This window comes from Trachypithecus francoisi, unplaced genomic scaffold (genome assembly GCF_009764315.1).
Source record: "Trachypithecus francoisi isolate TF-2019V2 unplaced genomic scaffold, Tfra_2.0 Lachesis_group7, whole genome shotgun sequence".
Lineage (NCBI taxonomy): Eukaryota > Metazoa > Chordata > Mammalia > Primates > Cercopithecidae > Trachypithecus > Trachypithecus francoisi.
The window spans coordinates 85,248,414-85,275,047 of NW_022681472.1; the positions used below are offsets into that span (position 1 = coordinate 85,248,414).

General features: G+C 40.1%; 1 protein-coding gene and 1 non-coding gene across 4 annotated transcripts in view; one reads left to right on the forward strand and one right to left on the reverse strand.

The window, feature by feature from the left end:
- Positions 1 to 26,634, reverse strand: part of ASAP1 (ArfGAP with SH3 domain, ankyrin repeat and PH domain 1) — a 407,767-nt gene that overhangs the window by 110,248 nt on the left and 270,885 nt on the right. For all 3 annotated transcript variants that reach the window (XM_033203192.1, XM_033203191.1, XM_033203193.1), the window contains 4 exons: positions 16,979 to 17,054; positions 15,539 to 15,625; positions 8,120 to 8,220; positions 892 to 961 (listed from right to left, as the gene is read on the reverse strand). In XM_033203192.1, the coding sequence (XP_033059083.1) occupies positions 892 to 961; positions 8,120 to 8,220; positions 15,539 to 15,625; positions 16,979 to 17,054 (334 nt within the window). The remainder of the gene's footprint in view (positions 1 to 891; positions 962 to 8,119; positions 8,221 to 15,538; positions 15,626 to 16,978; positions 17,055 to 26,634) is intronic.
- Positions 10,950 to 11,105, forward strand: LOC117079704. Its single transcript, XR_004435559.1, has one exon. It is a non-coding gene; the product is annotated as a small nucleolar RNA SNORA12 (small nucleolar RNA).

Genomic DNA, 26,634 nt, shown 5'->3' on the forward strand with positions numbered 1-26,634 from the left:
GTCAGGCAGACACCCGAGTTTGAACTTCTAGTTCTGTGAGTTACTAGCCAAATTACAGTTGTTCTTTGTGCTTCAGTTTCTTCATCTGTAAAATGAAGGTTATCATACCACATGCGCTGTCGGGAGGATTAAGTGAAATAAAGTTTATGAAGGTAAGTGGTACTTCCTTTCCTGCCTGATAGATATCTAAAGTCAGCTGTAAGTCATACAAAATTGTCAACATAATAAATACTCTTCTCTCATTTCCACTATTCTGTTGGCAATTCATTGAGCAGTGCCCCAAGGACATCACTTGGCACAGCATACTGTAATTTAATGAGTTTTTAAAATCGAAACTGAGATTATTGGGTTACACAGCAAGCACATTAAAAAAGTATCGGCATATACTTTGCCATTTCCATTCCCGCTTGGTACATTTTTCGCTACAATCTCTGCATTTTTAAGAATTGAAAAGAGTTTTCTGTTGGTTTAAAAAGGGCAAAACTTACTGTGTGCTTCTTTGACTACCACCAAGGTTTTTACATCTACTGTTATGTTTCCTACATTATTTTTACATGCAAAGAACAGCCTCTGTCATCTTTATAATTCAAAAACCTAGGTTTTTCAGAACAATCAATACTTCCCAAAAGATAAGATTACAAAATCAAAATACCTTATTCATTTTGAGGGAGCAAAAATACAAGTGTCTAGTGGTGCCAAAGAATGATGCCAACCACCACAGGGCAAGACAAAACCTTTTTTTTGGTAAAGGATTATCGGCAAAGATCTGACCCAAATGCATAAATATATTTGTGCAAATTTTTACTACTGAGTACATAATTGTGTTTGCTTTCTGGCCTACGAGGCCAGAAAACCTAACAATGGGCAGGGTAAATTAAGAAACATACTTACTGTGGCATGTGAGATAGTCAGAATCCCATTCTTGACAGAACACTTCCTCCTCTGCCATACTTTCCTGATCCTAAGGAGGAAGTCAAACACAACTAGATATAGTATCTGATTCACTCTGGGACATGCAAGGATACAGTATGATACATAATAATAATTACAAAATAACTTCCCCAAACCAAAAAATCCAACTCCCAAAACAAAATCCTGGTTGCCTTTTATTATCCCAGGTGGAAGGTAATTCATACAGGTAGCCATGTACAAGGATGCTCATTACAGCACTGCTTTTTAAATTTTTTTTGAGACGGAGTCTTGCTCTGTTGCCCAAGCTAGAATGGTGCAGTGGCATGATCTTGGCTCACTGCAACCTCGTCTCCCGGGTTCAAGCGACTCTCCTACCTCAGCCTCCCGAGTAGCTGGGATTACAGACTCCTGGCACTGTGCCTGGCTAAGTTTTGTACTGGTAGTAGAGATGGGGTTCACCATCTTGGCCAGGCTGGTCTCGAACTCCTGACCTTGTGATCCACCAGCCTTGGCCTCCCAAAGTGCTGGGATTACAGGTGTGAGCCACTGCGCCCAGCCAGCGCTGCTTTTTAAATACATATATATATATATATTTTTTTGAGACAGGTTCTTGCTCTGGAGACTAGAGTACAGTGGCACAATCACAGCTCACTGCAGCCTTGACCTCCCAGGCTCATCTGATCCTCCCACTTCAACCTCCAGAGTACCTGGGACCACAGGCACACCCCACCATGCCTGGCTAATTTTTATATTTTTTTGTAGAGACAAAGTTTTGCCGTGTTGCCCAGAATGGTCTCAAACTCCTGGGCTCAAGCGATCTGCCCACCTCGCCTTCCCAGGGTGCTGAAATTACAGGTGTGAGCCACCATGACCAGCCGTAGCACTCTTTGGACAGTAAAAATGGGAAATAGAAACAATAATAACCTAACCGCAGGAGACTCAATAAATGAATTACAGGTACTACACCGGTATCATAATAACTCCTCTCTAGGAAGGAGACCCAAACCTGTTAGGGGTGGTGTTAATAAGTAGTTTTCAACCATATCTGTGAATCTTTCATAAGAATGTTCAATTGATTACTTCTGTTATTAATAATTGATTTTTAAAAATTAAGAAAGTGGCTGGGCACGGTGACTCATGCCCGTAATCCCAGCACTCTGGGAGGCTGAGGCGGGAGGACTGCTTCAGCCCAGAAGTTGAAGACCAGCCTGGGCAACATAGGGAGATCCTATATCTACAAAAAATAAAAATTAAAATTAAAGTAACTCAAAAAGTCTGCCATGCAAGGAGCGAGGGGTGAACTGCCTCAGGATGTACAGGACGAGCTTAGCCAGGGCTCAAGAATGCATCATCATCATTTTTGGTAACTCATACACCACCCTTTTAGGCATCTTCCAGAGACAGAATAGTGCCTCAGAGGCCCGAGCAAAAACTGTCCATGATTTGCATAGGGAAGTAAATGGTGACCAAGCCATTCCCAAATAGTTACAAGTGATATACATTTTGAAAAATGTGATTTGATGATACTGAAGGATAAAAAAAGCCGAAGAGAACTAATTCAAACTTGGAAGAGTTGTGTGAAGCTCCAGGCACAGGCAAAAGACTGCAGGTGTGGCAGATCTGCGTGAGTGCAGGTAGGTGCAAATGCACTAGTTGAGACTACTTCCATCAGATAAGAAGAAATGGGCAGGGAACAGTGATTCCCTAGGCTGGAAGAAAGTTTTGAAGGCCTTCTGTTGCCGTGGAAACAAATGACATCAGGAGACTACTGTAGCTTTCCCAGGCATTTAAAACAGTATCATCTTGTATTTTTCTTTTCCTTCTTAAATTAGTCCTCTAAGAAAGCTGCCACAACACAAATTTAAAACCATCTCTAAACACAAATAATATTGTGTATTTAACTACTAGAAGCACAGTTTGTTCTAAAGCATGCTTCACAGAGGGAAGTAGGAATTTGACACCATCTAACCAAATGCAAATTGAACATACTGTATTCAAAATGCTAGCCTTGCTCAGGAGGTAATTTAACTACTAATTGATAAACCATCCTCAAATTAGAGCTAACTCACATACTTTCTTCTAGAAGTACTGACCAAGGAAATGTCTGATTAGAGGTAGCACCTCTCAACTAATCAGAGCCACATTTGGTTAAAGTGACTAACTCTCTGCAAGGAGTTTTGCATCCGTCTTACTCTCACAAGAGCCTGCTAACATAGGTGAGGCATCCCTGTACACACTTAAGCCCAAACCAGTGTCTTCCTAAATATCAAACACTCAATTCAACAATCAAACTATTCAACCTTCAGGAATAGTTTAAAGCCTCAGTTTATCCATTTTATTAAGTCTTTACTCATTAGTTTTACTTACACATGTATATTATGGAAGCACAATACACACACACACACATACACAAACCCTTCTCTTGTGCTGCTAATAAAGTCAGGGAAAGTAACACAGAAGCATTATTCTGGGTTGACAGAGATTGTGACTGAGGAACTTTCAGATTGCCAGAGGAAAGCGAATAATCTTGAGCTATCTCCTGGCACAGCTGAGAGCAGTATTGCCTGATCTTTTTCTGTGCGTGAGAGACAGGGTGTCACTTTGTCACCCGGGCTGGAGTGCAGTGGTGTGATCATGGCTCACTGTAGCCTTGACCTCCTAGGCTCAAGCGATCCTCCCACCTCGGCCTCCTGAGTAGCTGGGTCTACAGGCATGTGCACTATGCCTGGCTAAATTTTGTAGAGAGAGGGTTTTGCCATGTCGCCCAGGCTGGTGGGCTCAAGTGATCCGCCTCTCTTGGCCTCCTAAAGCATTGTGATTATAGGCATGAGCCACTGCGCCCAGCCAGCACCTGATCTTTGTGAACATTTTGATAGCTTCTATTCCCAAGACTTCCATGGACTAGACTGAATTACTGTGATCTTCCCCGCTCTGTACTGAAAGCTTTACAAATGCTCCAGCCTGCATAGCTCCTGAATGGACATACCAAGAACTCTTGCCATCTGGTGCTCACAGACAGTGCCACACACAATTACTGATTACGCCATGCTAGAATCTTACAATTCCAGAAAAGAGAATTCTACTAGAAAATGGTCTCGTATAAATAGATAGTTTCAACTTTGATGCCAGATCACTTGAGCTTTGATCTCAGCACGATCTCTAGCTGTGTGACTTTGCTCATGTTATTTGACCTCTTGGAGACTCACTTTCCTTTTCTGTATTACGAAGACAATAATGCCCACCTTCGTACATATAATGAGAAAATATAATAAAGCAATTGCTCCTTTGCCTCTCAATAATTGCCTCTGGTCCATAAAGTTTTTAAAAATTATTTTTTAAAATTTTAAATTGTTTTTCAAATTGTGTAATAATTCTTTAAGTAATAAAGAGCATTCCGAAGCTAGGGTCAAAAATTACTAATGCAAATAATACTTCAGAGAAAAATCACAGGACATATCAGTGGTTATTGTTTGCAAATGAGTCTGTTTTCATGTATAAGCATTTCAATTTTTTACTCTTCCACAGAAATCACAAGCAACTCCCGGTTCTTAGTGTTCATCTTTGCTATCTGTGCAATTATTAGGAGGTGGAACCACCTGACTTCCAACCTCCTTTCCAACTCTATGATCCAGCAGCTCTGTCTGTATCTCTTTCCAACAGACTGCAGTCAAAGTGAGGGTGGGGACCGTATCTCATTCATGTTTTACCTCTAGCATCTAGCAGGCTGCCTCATACACCAGAGTATTTCATATATGTGTGTGGAATGAGTACATGAAGGAAGAGACCAAAAGTCAAGGGGGTGAATTTGTGCCAGTTAATGTCTTGCATATCCTTAGAGTGATCAACAGCAGCAGTGGTCCCTTTGAAAAACAATGGGGAGATAACCCTGGCATTAAGTTAGAAGACCCAGTTCAAATTTGGGTGTTCATACTTACTGTCTGTTTGATCTCAAATTATTTAATCTCTCTGTAAAAGGTGTTAAATGAGACAAGTGAGCAGGTACTTGGGCATGTGGCTGGCATACACAGGGGCTCTCAAGATGATAATTTACTTGAACACTTTAGGGTTTGAACTACACAACACTTACGAAAAGACTGTTGATCTTCCTTGGATATACAGATTTTAACCGCTTCACTTAGAATTAGGCAATTCTAATTTCAAGGAGGACATTGTGATTTCGGGCGAGCAGTGTTAAAAAATGACTTTTATACTTTTGCTCCAATAGATATGTAATAATACACTGTTGCTTATAACGGAACACAGTATTAACTTTCCGTTTGATGACAGAACAACAGGTCACCACATTTCCAAGAGATGTCTATACCACAGATGGTCAGGGAAGAACAAGGAGCTGAGCCTGAGGCTTTTCAGCAAGATAAACTATGGAATTTACAATTTATGTACACTTGATCTCACGCAGTTTGGACTAGCATTTGGTCACTATTCTAGAACCCAGTTTTAAGCTGTGAATTGTTAGTTGATATTTCTTTTCTCCTTTTACTTTCACAGCAGGATTAAGCTAACTGATTCTACAATGAGCCAGATGCTGTACTAGGGATGCTTTTCTTTCTCTATACCCCATATCAGCAAGTCCTGTTGGCCCTACCTCCATTATCCACAATTGACCACTTCTTACCCTCTCTTCTGCAGTTCCCCTGGCCTCACCATCGGCTCCCATCTAAGTTTCTGAGGCAGCCCTCCCTCTAACTGGTCTCCTTGTTTCTGTGCTTTCACCCTCCATGACTGTGCTTCACTTGGTAGTCAGAGAGAACCTTCTAAAACATGTCGGATTATGTCACTCTTCTGCTCAAAACCCTCTAATGATTCCTCATCTCACGGAGTGGTTCCCTGTCCCTCTGACCTTAACTCCTATGACCTCCTGGCTTGCTCACTACTCTAGCTACACTGAACTCTCAGGTATTTGTCACCATGAGATGCATGCTCTTGACTCTCCATCTTCTCCCAAGTATCTGTGTAGATTTCTCTCACTTCCTTTGCTCAAACATCAACTCAGTAAAGTTTTCCCTAACCACCTGTATGATAGCAAGAACCACTGCCATCCCTCACACCACCTGCATCTCTTGCTTGATCTTTTCTCCATAGCACTAACTACCATCTGATCTACCATATATTGAGTATTTTTTGTCTCTTTTCTTCTTTAGAATGTCAGCTCTACCAGGACCAGATTTTCTTTTGTTCAATGCTGTATGCTCTATCTTTGTAGGGCCTAGAAGAGTGAGTCCTAGACATACAATAGGACTCAAAATATCTCTGTTGAATGCATGAATAGAATAATAAGCAAAACAGTCAATGACCCCAGAAATTCAGAAGAGAAATATTTATAATTTTAACAAACAAATTACAATAAAAAATGTACATGTCTCAGATTAAACCAAGGAGTACATATCCACAAGTAATCAGAAAACAAAGAGCTTTCTTTTAAAAAAACAATGACAACAGGCCAGGCACAGTGAGTCATGCCTGTAATCTCAACACTTTGGGGGACCAAGGTGGGAGAATTTCTTGAGGCCAGGAGTTCAAGACCAGCCTGGGTAACAAAGGGGGACCCTGTCTACATTAAAAAAAAAAAAAAAAAAAATCAGCCAAGCATGGTGGTATGTACCTGTAGTCCCAGCTATTCAGGAGACTGAGGTGGTATAATCACTTGTGCCTAGGAGTTGGGAGGCTGCAGTGAGCTGTGATAGTGCCACTGTACTCCAGCTTGGAAGACAGAGCAAGATCCTGTCCCCTGTCCCCTCCCCCCAAAAAGACAACCTATTAAAGGGAATAATGAAGATTCTACTTATGCACTTACTGTGAAGCAGAATCATTTGTTTAAGCAACAGAAAAGAAGCCTCATGTGGCAGGATCAGGGGAGAAAATGGAACAAGATGAGGTGGGACAGGAAGGGTTGAGAAGCTATATGTAAAGGGAAGCCACTGGAGTATTTTATGCAGGTGAATGACATCATGTGCTTTATGATTTTTTTTTTTTTTTTTTTTTTTTGAGACGGAGTCTCGCTCTGTCGCCCAGGCTGGAGTGCAGTGGCCAGATCTCAGCTCACTGCAAGCTCCGCCTCCCGGGTTTACGCCATTCTCTCGCCTCAGCCTCCCGAGTAGCTGGGACTACAGGCGCCCGCCATCTCGCCCGGCTAATTTTTTGTATTTTTTTAGTAGAGACGGGGTTTCACCGTGTTAGCCAGGATGGTCTCGATCTCCTGACCTCGTGATCCGCCCGTCTCGGCCTCCCAAAGTGCTGGGATTACAGGCTTGAGCCACCGCGCCCGGCCTGTGTTTTATGATTTTAAAAGACTACTCTAACTGTTGTATGAAGGTGAACTGCAGAAAAAGAAGAATGAGTGATAAGAGACCAATTAGGAGGCTACTGAATACTCCAAGAGAGATGGCAGCAGCAGCTCACCCTAGAGCAGGGGCTGTGGGGATGGCAAGAGTACATTACTTTCACAGTTAAAAATAGAATGGCTTTTGCCAGATTGGCTATAATATAAGAGGCAAAAGAGGACTGAAGGGTGACATCCAAGGTTGGGTGGCCTGGTGGGCAACCAGGCAGAGAAAACTGTAGTGAATAAAAGTCGGAGAGGGGCCAGGCGTGATGGCTCACGCCTGTAATCCCAGCACTTTGGGAGGCTGAGGCGGGTGGATCACGAGGTCAGGAGATCGAGACCATCCTTGGCTAACATGGTGAAACCCTGTCTCTAGTAAAAATACAAAAAATTAGCCAGGCGTAGTGGCAGGTGCCTGTAGTCCCAGCTACACGGGAGGCTGAGGCAGGAGAATGGTGTGAACCCGGGAGGCAAAGCTTTCAGTGAGCCGAGATTGCGCCACCGCACTCCAGCCTGGGCGACAGAGCGAGACTCCATCTCAAAAACAAAACAAAACAAAACAAAAACAGCGGAGAGGTGGGTAGGTATGAGGTCAGCACTTGCCTGCTGCACGTGCTACTCAGTAGCTGCCTTCCTATAATTGCTCTTTAAGTCAGAAGTGCCACTTAGGGGCCACAGAGCAATTACTGTTTCTTCTAAAGAGAGTTGGTTAAATCTCAGACTTACTTGAAGAACACCAGTGCGCTAAAGGTCTGCAGCTAGTGTATTACAAAATGTAAAGTATGTGTGTTTCCCTATATGAGAGGCTGGAAACCTTTTCTAGGTTAATCACACACTGAGATACTGGGCCGGACTCATACATACCCATCACTTTTCTTTAGTAGGTACCCCTTCTTTTCACTGCCATATTCCTTATTGCCCTGGAGCTGATGCATGCTGTATCCTCCTTGCCGGCTCTGAGAATCCTAGGAAAGAAAAACCACAGATTAAACAAAAACTGGAGACAATTCTCACATCTTTGACTCTCTTCTGCCACTGGGCCTTTGGCATTAGTCTGGGTCTAAGGGAATTATGGAACTTTAAGAGCTGCCAGGTCCTTGTCTTTATTTTAGAGGAGGAAACAGGGCAGCTAAACACTTGCTAGAGTCACAAAGCAAGTCCGAGGCAGAGCTGGGGTCTGGGTCTCTGATTTCTAGTTCAAAACCCAGCTCTACTCTGAAGTGATTTCAAACAAGCACAATGCACTGGCAGACAGACTACTGTAAGACTGAATCCAGGTTATACTAGCAGCAGAGGCAAACACAGAAGGGACTCGAAAAAGTGAAGTGGACCACAAAATAAAGTCCATGCAACCCAAACATGTTCTTCCCTTAGGCTGTACCTTTCTCCCTTTACACATTCTGCCAAAATACCCCCAAATAAAAGGGGAAACTTCTAAGTGAGGTTTTAACAATTATTATGTTCCTCGTTTTGTAATTAGTGCTCTGTAAAATATACCTATAACCACATTTTAAAAATTAAGACAATTCTACAGCAGTGAAAAGTGTATGTCATCGTGGAGGGTGACAAGGACCAAACCAACAACACAGATGCAAAAAAGGTTGATTTATTATTAGCCCTTCACTGATACTTAACCATAGTTTCTAAGGACTACATGACTAGAAACAGCCATTACATTTTGAAAATGTAAGAAATAAAATCAACAACGTCGAACTGCAGAATGAGAACATGGTCTTTAGACATACAAGTAGGACAATATATTCTCATAAAAAGTATTGACTTACTCTCCTAGACTTCGATCAGGAAGGGAAAAAGCAACAGAGAAAAAAGGCAGAACATTTGAAAATATAGTTAATTTCATTGAAAATATTATCCATAATTTAAGCATTTTATATAATGTACACAGAAAACATCACTGTAAAGATAATACCAGAAAACACATACACCTCTAGATTCAGGATAAACTTTGGGTGATAGGACAATCAAAAGTCTGTATTTATCAGGTTTTATTTCAGGTCATATGGCGTGAGAACAGAAACATGGCTAAATAGACGAACATCAGGCACACACATATTTCACCAAGATAAAATGGATGACAAACCTCAAATGCATATGTATAGGGAATCAATACCTCAGTGAAACCCAAAATGAATTATTCAGAAAATCTAGTAACAGCCAAAAATTGCAGCAGGACTTTTTTATATTTTTTCCCCAAGGGAAAAGAACTTAAATATATCCAGTTCATAAACAACACCTGAAATGTGATAGTGTCGAGGTAAGCTGAACCAATCACTGGCTATTTATTGACCTGTGTACAAAATACCTTTAAGGCCAGGATGGCTTCTTTCTGACACTCAGGATCTTTTTGGACCAAGTAATGTATGTTCAGTGATGCAAAATTAATGTAAGTAATAGTCAAAGGAAAATCTCTAGGACAATGTACCTTTGTAAGGCTATTCTATACATGATAGATTCTGTGTTCAAAAGCATGTCCTGAATACCTCCTAAAAGCCAGGTATTAAGGATCCTGAGTATACAACATAAGCCCTGGCTTTGACACGGATGCTCACACTCTCACCATATCACTGTCCTGCTCTCTTGTGTAGGTTACTGGGAGCTTACTGTACACTTAACCAGGCAAGCTGACTCACATTAAAGAGGTTACAAACTTGAGTTATTTTCTATTTGAATAATTTATCTGTTTATAACTGGCCAGATTCCCTCCATATGAAACCTTTAATTGGACAAGATTAATTATTTGGGAGAGATGGGATATGGACTTGAATCTAGGATTTTCTTGCAAAATTCTCCCTAAATATTTCCTTTTAAAAAATATATATGTATATTTTTGAGACAGTGTCTTGCTTTGTTGCCCAGGCTGAATGCAACAGGTGATCACAGCTCACTGCAGCCTCAACCTCCCAAACTGAAATGACTCTCTCACCTCAGCCTTCTGAGTAGCTGGGACTACAGGTGTGTGCTACCTTGTTGGGCTAATTTTTGCTTTTTTGTAGGGATGGCGTTTCACTATGTTGCCCAGGCTGGTCTTGAACTCCTGGACACAAGCAATTCTCCTGCTTTGGCCTTCCAGGGTGCTGGGATTACAGATGTGAGCACCATGCCTGACCTAAATGTTCACTTTTAATCAGGGCCTATAGTCTTGAATTCCATAGTAATGTGGTTCACTAAGTCCTCCCTAAAAGATATTCTCACACTTTCTAAATGGAGGTAGGACTGAGGGACTGTACTAAATATCAGACAAGCAAGAAGAGAAGCCCTCCCCTACCAATACCTCCAGCAACAGTCCTCAGTAACAACAGTAGTAATAGGATTTTTTTTTTCTTTTTTAAGAGAGGCAGCAGTGTGTTCATAATGCTAATGAAGAAAAATGGATCGGGTTGCAGGGAACTGAGAGGCATGGGACAAAACAAGAGGCAGGGATTAAAGAAATCCACAGGGCTTTCTGCTTTAATCCAACAAAATCACATGAAAATTACTCAATTATGAATTTGGAGTCAGGGATCTCTGCCCTATCTGTATCTCCTAGAAACATTAAAAACAAAATCTAAAATCTCCCTGTATACTGGTGCTCACTCACAACCATCTTCCTTGGAACCCTTGTTACAGAACTAGACTTCTCTTCATCTGCCCATGTAATTCCTAGGTCTGTCCGAATGCTTTAAAACTATGTATCCCTCATGGTAGTTTTCTTTTTGGCACATTTGTTAAGTTTTCAAATGGGCCTAACACTGCCACATGTATTATATTGGAGCTGGCAAAGGCCTGTGACAAAGAGATCTCTCTCAAGCCTTTCACGCCTTTCCTCCATCAGAGAATGGCTCCCACATGTGGCAGGAAACAAAAAAACAAAAACAAAAATGGATGTCTCACTACTAGGTACTCAATCATAAATAAACAACTATGTATCTCTAATCTTAACCTCTGCTAATCTTTAAAATAAAACACTCAGTTTAAAAAATAAAAATACTTCTTTCATACAAGGATTCAGATGCTAACAACTTATAAAAACGATTACATTCTGTAAATTTACCATTGAGACATTCCTTATATATTTATTACTAGCTTAAGTAAACAAATTCTGAATAACAAACTCTGAGATTGAATGGGCCTTGCTTTACATCAAACTAATATGCTTTTAAAGATGAATAAAGTGGCTAAACTCCAGGCTTTGACCTCATTAAACTGAGCAGGAAGGAAGCAGTATGTTTCAGAAGTTTAGTATCAACAATCCTAAATTCACTATGAATCAGTTTCATGGTTTAATAAAGTCACACCAATTATTACTTGTGCACTTTGAGAAATGATGGCCATTCAGCTTGCTAAGCAGGGCACTCTAGACAAATGAAAAGAGGATTTTCTTTTCTGAGAAAGTAGATACTGGAGATTTATTAACATTAATAACAGTTTAAAAACTGACACAAACTGAAGGAATGAAATACATTCTGGATCCTTTGATAGCGTAACAGAAATTAACTATGTATTCAGGAAAAAGAAAAACTCATTTGGGCAAAAATATAAAACATAAACAATGAACTTAAAATCTTTTTAATTTCCTATTCTCTATTAGCAGTACAGACATATCACTTTTTTATTTGAAAACCTTATTAATGTATAAAATGTATTATTAAGAGGTAGAGTCTCAAATCTTTTAAAAGTGCAAGCAATTACACACTCATTCATTTAATGGGGCTATAAATGTTTCTGGTATCCAATTTAAAACTAAACCTCTACTACAGAAGCCTAAAATTTCTAATGCAAGGTATGAATGGAGTGGGCAAAAGATTCCTTCTGTTCCATTTTTCTAAATATTTGAATAGTTTTCCGGTATCAGGCTACATGACAGATACTGTGACATGAGTAGAACAGAAACACAGAATCTGTCAGACTTGCAAACCATAATGTGATGGGGTTTTAAGACAGTTCATAAGTGAACTCAAACAAAAAAGGTGTAATTTTTGGAGTAATTCTGTATATCCTAAATATTACTTATCACCATTTAAAATACTTTCAGGCCAGGCGCAGTAGCTCATGCCTGTAATCACAGCACTTTGGGAGGCTGAAGTGGGCAGATCACTTGAGGTCACTTGAGGAGTTCGAGACCAGCCTGGCCAACAGGGTGAACCCCGTCTCTGCTAAAAATGTAAAAATTAGCCAGGCACGGTGGTGCATGCCTGTAGTCCCAGCTACTTGGGAAGCTGAGGCACGAGAATCACTTGAACCTGGGGAGCAGAGGCTGCAGTGAGTGAGATTTGCACTTCTGCACTCCAGTCTGGGTGACAGAGACTCCGTCTCAAAAAAACCCAAAACAAAAACCTACTTTCAACTCTAAAAACAGTTATGTAGCAAATAGTTCTTTTGTAGATTAAGCTATTATAAAAACTTAATATAATTTCATAGAACATTTATTTGCTAAGACAATAAAAACTTAAGAATAGAAAAAAAATATGAGTTTACCAAAATTCCAGGGATCCTACTTACAACTAAAATTCTTGGAACTTCCTTTAACGGAGCCAAGTTAGAACCCGGTGGGGGTGAGTAGGCTAAATGATTTGTTGGGTGCTTTTGATTCCTCAGTTAATCTTTAAGATTACTTGACATTCTTTTCAAATAGTACCATGGTCAGAACTTCTCTGTGGATGGTCGCCTCTCACATTTAATCTCAGTCATGAAAAATCACTACCTTCTAAACATATTCTGCAATGAGTGATGATAAACAGCATGAGAAAGGAATAGGAATGTTGTGAAAGATCAATTTATTACTTGTAAAACTGTGGACAAGGTACTAATGAAAACTCATCGTTTATTAATCTGGGGTGGGATTAAATCAAATCATGTGCATTTCATCATGTACACATTCCTTTGGCTTATATGCAACTTTGCTCTTTAGCTAGCATGAGCAGAATACTTATGTCTCCATGCAAAACAAAAACGGGTTGTTAATAGTCTTCCTCTATTTTTCAAGAAAGCTTCCGTATGTAGGAAAGAGGTAATACCGTGTGACAAAACAAAGGTAGGGAGTGGTTAAGTACATACCAGTAAGTAAAACAACAATAAACAAAAAAACCCCCCAAAAACCTCACAATTTTCTCCCAAGACTGAAATCTACCACCCTGTACTCCCTTCTACCTGGGTCTTTTTAATGCTCTTACACTGAGAAATCATTCAAAGAGACCACGTTTCTCCTAAGATTTATTTGTCAGTAATAAGCACCTTCAAAGAGCATGGCATATCTATGTTTCAGTCTGAAGTCTACTGGGGGTCTAATACTTGGAAGTTCTCGTAAATCACAGTCAGAGGCCTCAAACCACAGGTGCAGTCACTGCCTAAGACTCTGAATGACATGGATGCAGAAATTGCCTTAGCGTACACACATGTTCCTGGCCACTCTGCCTACTCCACAGGTTAGCAGATGCCTAGTGTTACAGTGCTATAGACTTCTCTCACTTGACCAATCCCCAATGCATCTACAAAAACTGAATTTGGAGAATCAGAAAAAGAGAGGCTTATATTCACTCAATAAAGAAAACCTTCAGGGTTGCTTTAAAAGATTAGTGTCACTAGTGCAGGGCTTCCCATGTTTTATGGGAGTTGCTTTGTTTTAGACTCATAAACCCCTTTCAGAAATTTTAGAAATTAAAATAAGTGAACTTGCTATTGTTATGCAATAGTATTTAAAAACTAACTATAATCATGTTATATTTCATGTTATTACTATTAAATATTGCTCTTACTTTTTGTTTGTTTGTTTGAGGCAGGGTCTTGCTTCATTGCCCAGGCTGGAGGGCAGTGACACAAATACAGCTTACTGCAGCCTCCACTTCCTGGACTCAAGGGATTCTTCCACCTCAGCTTCCCTAGCAGCTGGGACTACAGGCACATGCCACCGATGCGTGGCTAATTTTTCAAAATTTTTTGTAGAGACAGGGTCTTACTTTGTTGCCTAGGCTGGTCTCAAACTCCTGGGTTCAAGTGATCCTCCCACCTTGGCCTCCAAGGTGGATCTGGATTACAGGAGTGAGCCACTGCTCTTAAATTTAACCCGTAATAATTTCATAACAAAAACAGGCACATTTTTAATTTCTCCCAGAAAACAAATGGTGCTTACTATTTAATTTATCCTTATCATGAAGTCTATGTCCCTTAGTGCAACACCCAAGGTCCTCCATAGTCAGGTCTGAGTTTTTACCTCAGAAACTGCATTTCTGACTCCTCCACCCACCCTGCCCCAAAATGTCTGCAGCCCCTTGAATATGCTGGTGAGTTTTCCATCTCTGGGTCTTTTAGGTTTCTGTCTTTGGCTGCAGTCACCTTCCAATGTATCTCTAACAGCATCAACACCCCTTTAGGCATGATGGATTGTTCATATAGCTGACTCGATAATGAGCTCCTGGATGGAAGGGACTAAAGCTTGGTACCTAGAACTGTGCCTGGAACACAGTAGGTGTTAGTGAAATGTTTGAACAAATGATATTTATAATTAAGGTTCTGTACTGCAATCATCCAGCCTCTACCATGCATTCTATACTCTTTCAATATCCAAGGACCATCTCACCTCAAATTTCCTAATTGAGGGGCAAAGCTTCTATAGGATTCTGCATCAAAATATTTCCCCGGCAAATGAGGCATGCCTGTTTTGGCTGCCCAGAAAGACAGAAGTGGTCTAAAGAGGACAGCTGTAGAATGTGCTAACTATGTTTCAGCATACACTCCCGAAGTGCGTGTCTTCAAAACTAGGATTGAAAATCTATAGTCATGGGGCTGGACACAGTGGCTCATGTCTGTAATCCCAGAATTTTGGGAGGCTGAGGTGGGAGAATTGCTTGAGTACAGCAGTTCAAGACCAGCCAAGGTAACACGGTCAAACTCCATCTCTACAAAAAATACAAAAATTATCCAGGTGCGGTGGCATGTGCCTGTAGTCCCAGCTACCCGGGAGGCTGAGGTGGAAGGAATGCTTGAGGTCAAGGCTGCAGTGAGCCATAATTGTGTCCCCCGCACTCTAGCCTGAGTGACAGCGTGAGATTCTGTCTCAAAAAAGTAAAGAAAAAAGAAAAAAAAAAATCCAGAGTCATGGAATTGGACAACCAGAACATCTTTCCTACAAGGAAGGAAAAGGAACTAAAATAGAGTTTCTACATGGCGCTTACATACTTGTATATTATATATCACGGTGCCTGTCTTGCAGATCAGGAAACACAAAGGGTATTACAAGCAGCCTTACCTTATACTGTTAGCCCTGTTGTAAACATGTAAACCACTTACTTCTTTCTGATCAAGTTGAAGAGAGGATTTTATTAAGTCTCGGAGTGCAGTTAGCTGTTTCTTTTCTTCATCCTGGGTCTGTTTTATCTATGAAAAAAAATTACTTCTATTACTTACCATTTACACTTTTATAGGCAGAGTTTAATTTATACAAAAATACCACTCATCAAACAATTCTATTATAGTTGGTTTTCTTACTAAAAGTCCTTTACACTGTCTCATTTTTGATACGGGATTTCTCATCTTATAAAAGTACCAGTGGGTTTTGAAATTAGTGAATAACGTAACATGCATTCTTATTAAATAACGTATCTAAGCTAGACAGTTAACTCTGAAGTACTATTCTAAACAGCTTAAGAAATATCATTGAGGTTATTTGCTTCTGGTTTTTCAAAGGGTGGTAATGAAAATACCATGATGTGATTAAATGGTCCAGGAGAGAATCCTAAGAATGAGCAGGAGTCTAATGGGCCAATGCATACATCAAAGTTTACACAGCATGGAATGGGCACGAAGGATCGTGCTGCTTTTTTTAACCACTTGGGACTTAACTGTAACCTGAACCATGTTAACTACTAAAAGAAAATCAGAAAATAATACAGAGCTATGCATTTTTAAAGTTATATAAAAGGCATTATTTGTAATTCTAAAACTTTATTGAGGATATTTACTCATACTTATAATATATATGCTTTTATTTACCACCAAATGATTTTTGGGCAACAACTTTACCATTTCTAAAATATACATTTAGACCTAGACACTAAAAAAAGAGAGATAATATAAAATATGCAAAAACAAACAAACAAAAACCCTTATAAATGAAAGGCGTGGTGGCTCACGCTTGTAATTCCAGCACTTTGGGATCTCAAGGCAGGTGGATCACTTGAGTTCAGGAGGTCAAGACCAGTCTGGGCAACACAGTGAAACCCCATCTCTACCAAAAGGCTGAGGCACGAGAATCATTTGAGCCCAGAAGGCGGAGGAGATTGCAGTGAGCCAAGATCGCGCACTGTACTCCAGCCTGAGTGACAGAGTGAGACTCTGTCTGAAAAAACAAACAAACAAAAACCCAAAAACCCCTATAAATTTGTCTATTCAGAGTCAATTTTTATCCTTCCACAATCATACATTCTTTCTGCAACTGCTGACCAAGGAACACTCAAATGTGATGCTAACTGAATTGTAAATGGAGAACCATCTGGAACTGATGGCTACATACTCCCCTCCCTGATCCTCTTATGGCCCCAGAAGGACTCTGCAGTGTTTGACCATTGATGACTTCTCTGACTTAAACTGAAGGGTTATCTGCCCTAGGGCCTGTACAGACATATCATTTAATCTTTTCTGCTTTTAACACCTTTCTAATACAGATTTCAAATTTACTGATACTTATCCATGAAAGCAAGTTAAATTGCATGTATTTTATAAAGAACTTACATTATATAAATCAGCAGCCAGTTTTTCAATGTACTGTTTCAACTTATCAGCTGTTTTCAAGCCATCTTGAAAGAAACTACAATTAAAAAAATCAGAGATTTACCACCAGTATATAAAAAAAGAATATTTGTTTCCTTATGTGGAAATAAAAAAAGGAACTATAATAACCTACAAAATCTTAAAATACACATATCTATATATACATACTCATTCTCTATGGATTTATCTATACAAGACAGTTATAAAACTAATTATGGTATTTTATAAAGATGTACCAACAAACAAATTATGGCTACCAGTTGACATTCGATAGAAGATATCACAAGGACACTGGAAATTACAGTTGCAGTCCCAAAACAGTGATTTCATAATGTGCATATGCATCTATACATAGAACAGTTCCTCCCAGTTAAACCATATTTGAATTCGAAGGAGAGAGAAAGACACATTAACCAGTAGAGTATCATGAGGTTGATCTGGACACTCTAAGGAGAAATATTATGGAACTACAGATAAAGGAAGGAGAAAAGTCAAAATTCATTCAGTTCCTCAAAGATCCCTGTGTTCCAACATATATTTGAAACACAAGATTTCAAAGTAATAATATCAACGGGTTTGGAAAGCTTTATCCTACAACACATGGTTGCATGATTTCACCTGAAAAACAAGAATTAATACCTGTGGAGCATTCAACACATACCCAGCACTGCACTAAACACTTCACACAAGTGATTTCATGTACACAACCCTAACGGATTAAAGCACTTCAATCTCATCACCATTTGTAAAACTGAGGTACAGAGTATGTATAAAACTTGTTCAAGTTGCAGCCAGTAAGCAGCAGAGCTGGTGGAATTCAGATCCAGGTCTGCCAGATTCTGATCCAAGCTCTTTACCAGCAAGTGAAGATTTCTTGTCTCAGGTGGTACACTTCTACTCAGGAACCCAGTCTCTGGCATCAGTTTAGAGAAATACACAATATACCTCAGGAAACGTGTTTTTAATTTTATCTGCCCTATTGGAAGCTTCTCTAACCATGCCCCCTCAGCAGATTATTTCTCAAAACACTATCTGTTTTGCTGTCTCCCTACAAACAATGAGGACCTTGAGCATGAGGACTGTCTCATCTCCCTATCACAGTGGGCCCACAAAGCAGACTGAATGAAGCAATATCAAGACATTTTAAGGCATATCTTTTTTTTTTTGGGATGGAGTCTCACTTTGTTGCCCAGGCTGGAGTACAGTGGTGTGATCTCAGTTCACTGAAACCTCTGTCTCCCGGGTAGGTGGGACTACAGGTACCTGCCACCACACCAGGCTAATTTTTGTATTTCAGTAGAGATGGGGTTTCACCAAGTTGATCAGGCTGGTCTTGAACTCCTGACCTCAAGTGATCCCCCCACCTCGGCCTCCCAAAATGCTGGGATTACAGGTGTGAGTCACTGCGCCCAGCTTGAGGCGTATCTTAAAAGCCATATTTTAAGCTTAATATGTATATTCAGTGGCAATAATAGAGACTATTAGAAGTGGCCTGCAGAGTGATTACTGAAATCCTACAAGTTCCAACATTTTTTAAGGCTGATATCTTTGGCACAAAAACATTACTGAAATAAGGAAGAAAAATACTACCTTTGGAAAGTTTTTCAGCAACAGCGATGAGAGGAAAAAAGGGCCTTTTGGTTAACCATTTAACTGAAAAACACATGAACACATATAAAGCCTCATCTCTCTCTTTCTCTCTCTCTCTTGGCAGGGTCTCATTCTGTCACCCACACTGGAGTGCAGTGGTTCACTGAAGCCTCGACTTCCTCGGCTCAAGTGATCCTCCCATCTCAGCCTCCTGAGTAGTTGGGACTATAGGTGCACCCCACCATGCCTGGCTAATTATTGTTTTTGTAAAGATGAGGTTTTGCCACATTGCTTGGGCTGGTCTCGAACTCCTGGACTCAAGTAATCTGTCCTCCTTGGTCTCCCGGAGTGCGGAGATTAAAGGTGTGAGCCACCTTTAAAATCTGGCCTAAACCCTTACTTTCTAGCATTTGGGTTTTCGATACTGCCTATAGCGATGCAAGTTAAACTTCTCAGTATAGAATTTTAAGTTTATGTTCTGACCCTTGAATACTTCTCAGTTTTGTTTCCTACCATTTTCCCTTAAAAACTCCAAGGTCTAGCCATGCTACATTATTTCTAGTTGCTTGTTCTTTTCAATCCATCCTTCCCCACTTCAGCCTTTGCATACGCTATTCCCTCTGCCTGGAATGCCCTTCCCCTCTATACCTGTGTAGTAGTACATTCTCATGTTGCTATGAAGAAATACCCAAGACTGGGTAATTTATAAAGAAAAGAGGCTTAATTGACTCACAGTTCCACATGGCTAGGGAGGCCTCAGGAAACTTACAACCATGGCAGAAGGCATCTCTTCACAGGGCGGCAGGAGAGAGAATAATGCCAGCAGGAGAAATGCCAGACACTTAAAAAGCCATCAGATCCTGTGAGACTCACTCATTATCAAGAGAACAGCATGGGGAAACTGCCCCCATGACTCAGTTAACTCCACCTGTTCCCGCCCTTGACATGTGAGGATTATGGAGATTACAATTCAAGATGAGATTTGGATGGGGACATGGATTCAAACCATATCAACCTGCCTGCTAAACTCTCTTTTATCAAGACTCATCTCAGCTGCTACCCCATAAGCAGTATTCTCTAGACCTGATAGTCAAAGCAGTGGCTTTGTTGAATACGTGTGCCCAGGCCTAAGTGCCAGACCTAGAGAGGTTAGCAATGTTCTGCACAGAGCAGGCCAGGACATCCATAAGTGTTAACCTGAAACCAGCATCTTCTACATCAAGGAAGGGATATATGCCCACGAGTTAAAAGTATGGGTACTAAGTTAATCATAGCAAAATCAGTTTCAGTCTCTGATACTGCACTTAAGTAATTTCTGGAGAAAAGTTCTGAAGGTAGAGCACTTAAATTTAAGATGGATGTTGTCAGGACTTCTTTATAACAGAAAAAGCAACGGCTTTGGGGTCAGATGATTATGACCAAGAATCTGTGTTCTGGCAAGTCATTTAACTTCTCTTGGCCTCAGTTTGCTCATGTGTAAATGGGCAAATAATACAGATAGGACATGTGAAACCACCCAGCAAAGGGTGGAGCAGTTAGCATGTGTTCAGGAAATCATTCTCTTCCCTGGAGCTGCATAACTTTATCATATAAGGAACTGTTTCCTCTGCAGAGGGATACAGATTCTTTGTAGATATTTTTGAAAAGGTATTTCATTTTCACTTTCAACATAAAGGGAATTTAATCATTATGCTTAAAAAAAATGTGAGTTTCGCTTGGGTGACAGGTATACCAAGATCCCAGAAATCACCACTAAAGAACTTAATCATGTAACCAAAAGCCTCCTGTACTCCAGAAACTATTGAAACAAACATTTTTTTTAAATAAGAGAACACTAATTACATCTCGTCCCAATTTTTTTTTAAGGTGAGTTTCAATGAGAATGCTCTAGATCTGTGTTTTCCAATATGGTAGCCACTAGTCTCACGTGGTTATTAAAAATGAAATGAAAAATCCTGTTCCTGAGGTCTCACAAGCCATATTTCAAGCGCTCAGTAGCCATGTGTGGCCAATGGGTACCATATAGATGGTAGAGAATATGAACATTCCTACCACAGCAGAAAGTTCTACTGGACAACACCACTCTAGATAAAGAATAAGCAAATATCTGAATAGCACAAAAGAAATACTGAAGAACACATTATAAATTTTAGGGAGAAAGACGGAACTGTTTTAGTTTGAAACGGCATTGATAAAAATGAAAATTCCTGCCAACTACAAGGTTGAAGACTCCAAACAAATTTACTTTCCTTCTGCTTCAATTATTCAGACTGTTACACACCCAGAGACAAAGAAAAATCAATGTAATAATTGCTTTAATCAGTAGCATAATCCCATTTTTATAAACAAAACAAACCAGATACGTGAATCTAGCAATCATCTAAGTGAGGAGATTATAGGCTTTTTAAAATTCTTCCTTAACTTCAGTTTCTAATTTTTTTCTTAAGGATATCATGTCTCACTCAGGTAAAACAAAATTCAAGAATCTACATTTTGTCTGGGATGAACAATTTGGAGGTGAGCCCCTTGCAGAAAGTCATTTTAGGGAGGGCCAAGTTCTAGTTTTGGTAAGAAATAGGAGCAGGAAAGGAGGACGAGTTGTAGGAGAAGAATAAAATAACCATGGCAGTCATTAGCAATGTATTAGTGACAACATAAAAAGCAAAGGGTGACCTGCTGTCATCTGCATTGTCCCTCTGAGCTTCATTCTCTTCTCCTTGAGGGTCATAGTTCCAGCTGTGGACAGGGTAGACAGAGAGCCACCACGACCTGCCAAAACATTTCACAGAAGGCAGTGGCTTCTCTGTTCCTCCTTTCTCTCTTCTGTTTTAGCTGGTCCTAGTTCAGTGCACAGGCAAGGGCTACTGCACACGTGGTTCATGCCTGTAATACCAGCACTTTGGGAGGCTGAGGCAGGATTGCTTGAGCCCAGGAGTTTGAGATCAGCCTGGGCAACGTGGTGAAGCCCTGTTTCTACAAAAAATACAAAAATTAGCCGGGAGTAGTGGTACATACCAGTAGTCCCAGCTACTTGGGAGACTGAGGTGGGTGGATCACTTGAACGCAGGAGGTTGAGGCTGCAGTAAGCTATGATTGTACCACTGCACTCCAGCCTGGGTGACAGAGTGAAACTCTGACTCAAAAAGAAAGAAAAAAAAGGCCAGGCGTGGTGGCTCACGCCCGTAATCCTAACACTTTGGGAGGTGGAAGTGGGCGGACTGCCTGAGCTCAGGAGTTCGAGACCAGCCTGGGCAACACAGTAGAACTGTCTCTCCAAAATAAAAATAAAAAAATAAAAAATTAGCTGGGAGTGGCTGCGTGCACCTGTAGTCTTAGTTACTTGGGAGGGTGAGGCAGGAGGATGGCTTGAACCCAGGAGGCAGAGGTTGCAGTGAGCAGAGATAGTGCCACTGTACTGCCACCTGGGCGGCAGAGTGGCAAGACTTCTGTCTCCAAAAAAAAAAAAAAAAAAAAAAGGCGTAGGAGTCAAAACCGTATCATATTTTATATTTTGGCTGTAAACTTTACTATCTACACATGGTAACCCTGGGCAGTTATTCAACCTGTCTGAACAACAGCATGCTCATCTTCAAAGTGGACATTTTCTAGTTTCAAGAAGCATCTGATGAGCTACAACAGATAAAAGTGTTGTTAACTGGAAGGTGAAGCACATGTGTGAATTCTGATTACCTATCACTACACTTAACACATAAATCTTCCAAACAGAAGGGAAAATTACCTTGAGGATGTCTCATTTATCTCTTAGCCACTTTCTCTACAAATTACTGTAACATAACAAGATCTTCGAAAATAAACAACAGTAACAGTACTGGCAGCTAACATGTAACTTAGTATTTACTCTGTACTAGTCACCTCACTATAATACACAATTCATGGAATCTCTTTTTAGTCTCATTACAGAACCAACCATGCAACTAGGTTCAGAACTTTCGGCCCCCACATCTCCTCCCACCTCCGGGGAGGGCAGAGGTGCTGGAGATTGGGCCAACCAATAGTCAATGATTTAATCATCATGCCTATGTAATAAAACCTCTATAAAATCCTCTAAATGAAGGGGTTTAGAGAGCTGCTGGGTTAGTGAATATATGCCATCTTTTGTGTCTGGCTTCTTTCACTTAGCATTAATGTTTTAAATGTTCACCTAGGCCGGGTGCGGTGGCTCACGCCTGTAATCCCAGCACTTTGGGAGGCCGAGGCGGGCGGATCACAAGGTCAGGAGATCGAGATCACGGTGAAACCCCGTCTCTACTAAAAATACAAAAAATTAGCCGGGCGCTGTGGTGGGCGCCTGTAGTCCCAGCTACTCGGGAGGCTGAGGCAGGAGAATGGCGTAAACCCGGGAGGTGGAGCTTGCAGTGAGCGGAGATCCGGCCACTGCACTCCAGCCTGGGTGACAGAGCGAGACTCCGTCTCAAAAAAAAAAAAAAATAAACAAACGTTCACCCATATGTAACATGTATCAATACTTCATTCACATTCAGCCATTGTGGCTGAACAATGTTCCATTTTGATATACCACATTTTGCTTAACCTTTTATCAGCTGATGGATATTTGGGTGTTTCCGTGTTTTGTCTATTGTAAATAATGTTGTTATAAATATTCATGTACACATATTTAAATAATTCTATGTTTAACTTTCTGAGAAATTCCGAAACTGTTTTCCAAAGAAGTTCACCATTTACATTCCTATTGGCAATGCATAGGTTGCAATCTTCCCACATCCGCACCAAGAGTTTTTTTGTTTTAATTACAACAATCCCAGTGGGTATGAAGTGCTATTTCATTGAGGTTTTGATTTGTAATTATCATTGACTAATGATGTTGAGCACCTTTTCACGTGTTTTTCTGGCCATTTGTCTGTGTGTGTGTGTGTATAACTTTTTAATATACAGAGTCTTGCTTTGTCACCTAGGCTGGAGTGCAGTGGCGTCATTATGGCTCACTGTAGCCTTGATCTCCTGGGCTCAAGCGATCCTCCCAGCTTGGCCTCCCAAGTAGCTGCAAATACAGGCATGCGCAACCACACCTGGGTTATTTTTTATTTTTTTTTGTAGACAGGGTCTCCCTGTGTTGCCCAGGCTGGTCTTGAACTCCTGGGCTCAAGTGATCCTCTTGCCTTGGCCTCCTAAAGTGCTAGGATTATAGGTGTGAGCCAGCACACCTGGACTATTGTTGAGTTCTTTACATATTCTGGATATCAGACTCTTATCAGAAAAATGTTCTGTAAATACTTTCTCCTATTCTGTGGGTTGTCTTTTACTTTCTTGATAATATACTTCCACGAACAAGTTTTTAATTTTAAAGTCCAATTTATATTTTTCTTTGGTTTCTTGTGCTTACTTTGTCTGCTTTGACACCTTTACTAAGCATTTATTAAATGAATTAATGTGACTTTGAGCAATATACTGATCCTTTCTGAGCTACAATTTCTTGAGGGTTGGATATATTAAATGAGAAAACACATGTAAAGAACTTAGACAGGGCCTATATAATTTGTCCTAGAAAATAAGCTCTCGGTAAATGTTAGCTGTTATTCTTATTACCTGTAAAATGACAGATAATAAAGCAATGTTTATAAATGCTGTTAACTCTGGTTAACTCTGCAGGTCATAATGACACTTGTGAAGAGGTAAAAGAAGCAGGTGAACTGGAGGATATGTCTGTTTGGAAAGCAGCATGTCACTGACAATGTTCATGTCTGAAATTGAGCAGTAATTAGTGTAAGTGAGCTGAAATGGGTTGGAAACAGTTAAAAGCCCTTCTTTTCTGCTCCTTTTATTTACTTCTCCATTTTTGTAGCTTCATCCACACTGAAGTGTCGTGACTATTATTACCTGGGCAAATTCACTGTTGAGTACCAGCTGACTTTGTACTGAAAATCACTTTGGGAACTGAAGTAAGTATGGAGAAGAATAAATCTTCAAAACAAAACAAAAAAACACCTAAGTAGAGAATGCTTAACAGGTCCACACAATATGCCTATTAAGAGTTTTGAGGAACTGACTGAAGTAGAAAAGAATAAAGGAAACTACTCTGGCTTCTTGCTCTGATAAGAGTTCTTGAGGTCCAACCATGGAGTAACTTTTAGTTGAATCACCTTAAAACATGGTTCTACTACTTGATGTCTTAGAACATCTCTCTCCCTACAAGGTTTTTACTGTGTAGGGTTTTCTTCTGATGATCTCTCTCTGACCTAGGGGACATTCTTCTACCAGATTGCAATCTGGTAACAAAATCCTAGCTATCCTCCAAGTTCCCACCACTTCCTTCAAGGTGCTAGTACCTTCTCCTCAGTCCTCCTGGTCAGGTGTCTCTCTTCTGTTTTTTCTTTAATTTTGAGACGGAGTTTTGCTCTTGTTGCCCAGGCTGGAGTGCAATGGCGCAATCTCGGCTCACTGCAATCTCCACCTCCTGGATTCAAGCGATTCTCCTGCCTCAGTCTCCCAAGTAGCTGGGATTACAGGTATGCACAACCACACCTGGCTAATTTTGTACTTTTAGTAGAAACAGGGTTTTGCCATGTTGGTCAGGCTCGTGTCAAACTCCTGTAACCTAATAATCCACCTGCCTCAGCCTCCCAAAGTGTTGGGATTACAGGCGTGAGCCACCACACCCAGCCGTCTCTCTTCCTCTTGATGCTCCACGGTACCTGTCACTGTCCAGCCCCATGATGATTAATAATGGATCCGACTTACTTCCTACACCTGGACAATTAACTCCTGAGGGGAAAAGCCTTGCTTTATCTCTATCCCAGAACTGGGCACAGTACCTGAACTTTGGTAAAAGACTAATAACTATTTGTGGAAAGGGAAAAAGCAAAGAATAAGAGAATAAAGGGGGGATGCAATAGTTATACAAGTTAGAATCACCATTACTAGTGAAGGCTAATATATGTATACTTTACAAAGCATCTTCTATTTTGAACAACTCTTGTTTATGCAGGCCAAACTCTTCTTTATAAACTTAGAGAATTTAACATGAAAATAGATATCTAAAGTCAGGTGAAATCAGTTTTGCTGCCAAAGTATTGCAGAATTCAGGAGACTGAGAGATTCACTTATTTCTTTAAAACTTTCAAAGGAATTAAACGTTTCCAGGAAAATTAAATATGATGAAAGATAAAAAATTCCACCCAATACTAAAATCAGGAACCATTACAACACAGGCCAAAATTTCATAACTGCCCAACCACACTACAAAGCCAAAAGTAAGTTAGTTAGTCCAGGTCTTCAGTAAACAAACTTAAGAAGGTGAAAACTGTTTCTACTTCAATATATTATTTTTATTTTTGAAAGACATTTATGTAAGGTAGAATGTACTTTGAAAAAAAAGTTAACATCATCAAATTTATGTAAACAACAATTTGATCATCAAAAAGGTTTTCCTCAAGAGAAATATCCTAGACAATAAAATATATAAATAAATAATTTTAAATGCCACTCAGAATCATCACAGCTGTCAATACATACAAGGCTGCAGGCACTGGGCTAAGCACTCCATATACATTCTCTTTTTTACTTTTTATAGCCTTACAAAAACCCTAAGGTGGTTGCTACAGAACCGTAACCCAACTTGACAAGTGAGTATACTGAGGTTTAGTGAAGTACCTGATTAAGAATACAGTTACCTAGCTGCAGAGCCAAAATGTGGACTCATCTAATTTGTCTAACCCAAGCTTTGTGCTTTTGCCGTAATATTAATGCTGACCTCCTTAAATGTTTTAGATGAATACAGATATCTCTCTAAATATAACTATTGAGAAGACTAAGAAAGATCAAAGGAAATTAAGAATTTAACTTTTTTGAGAGTATTTTATCTAGTCCAAATGACCTTTACATTATTATGCTTATGGGAGCTGTCCATTCCACTTCTGGAAGGTCCTTGCATTATTTTCTGTATAACTTTCATCAATGAATACAGACTTTACTTTTCTGGTAGAGTCTGTGTGTGTAACTGGCACATTTTCACACACAGACTCTACCAGAAAACCCATGAAAATTAACCC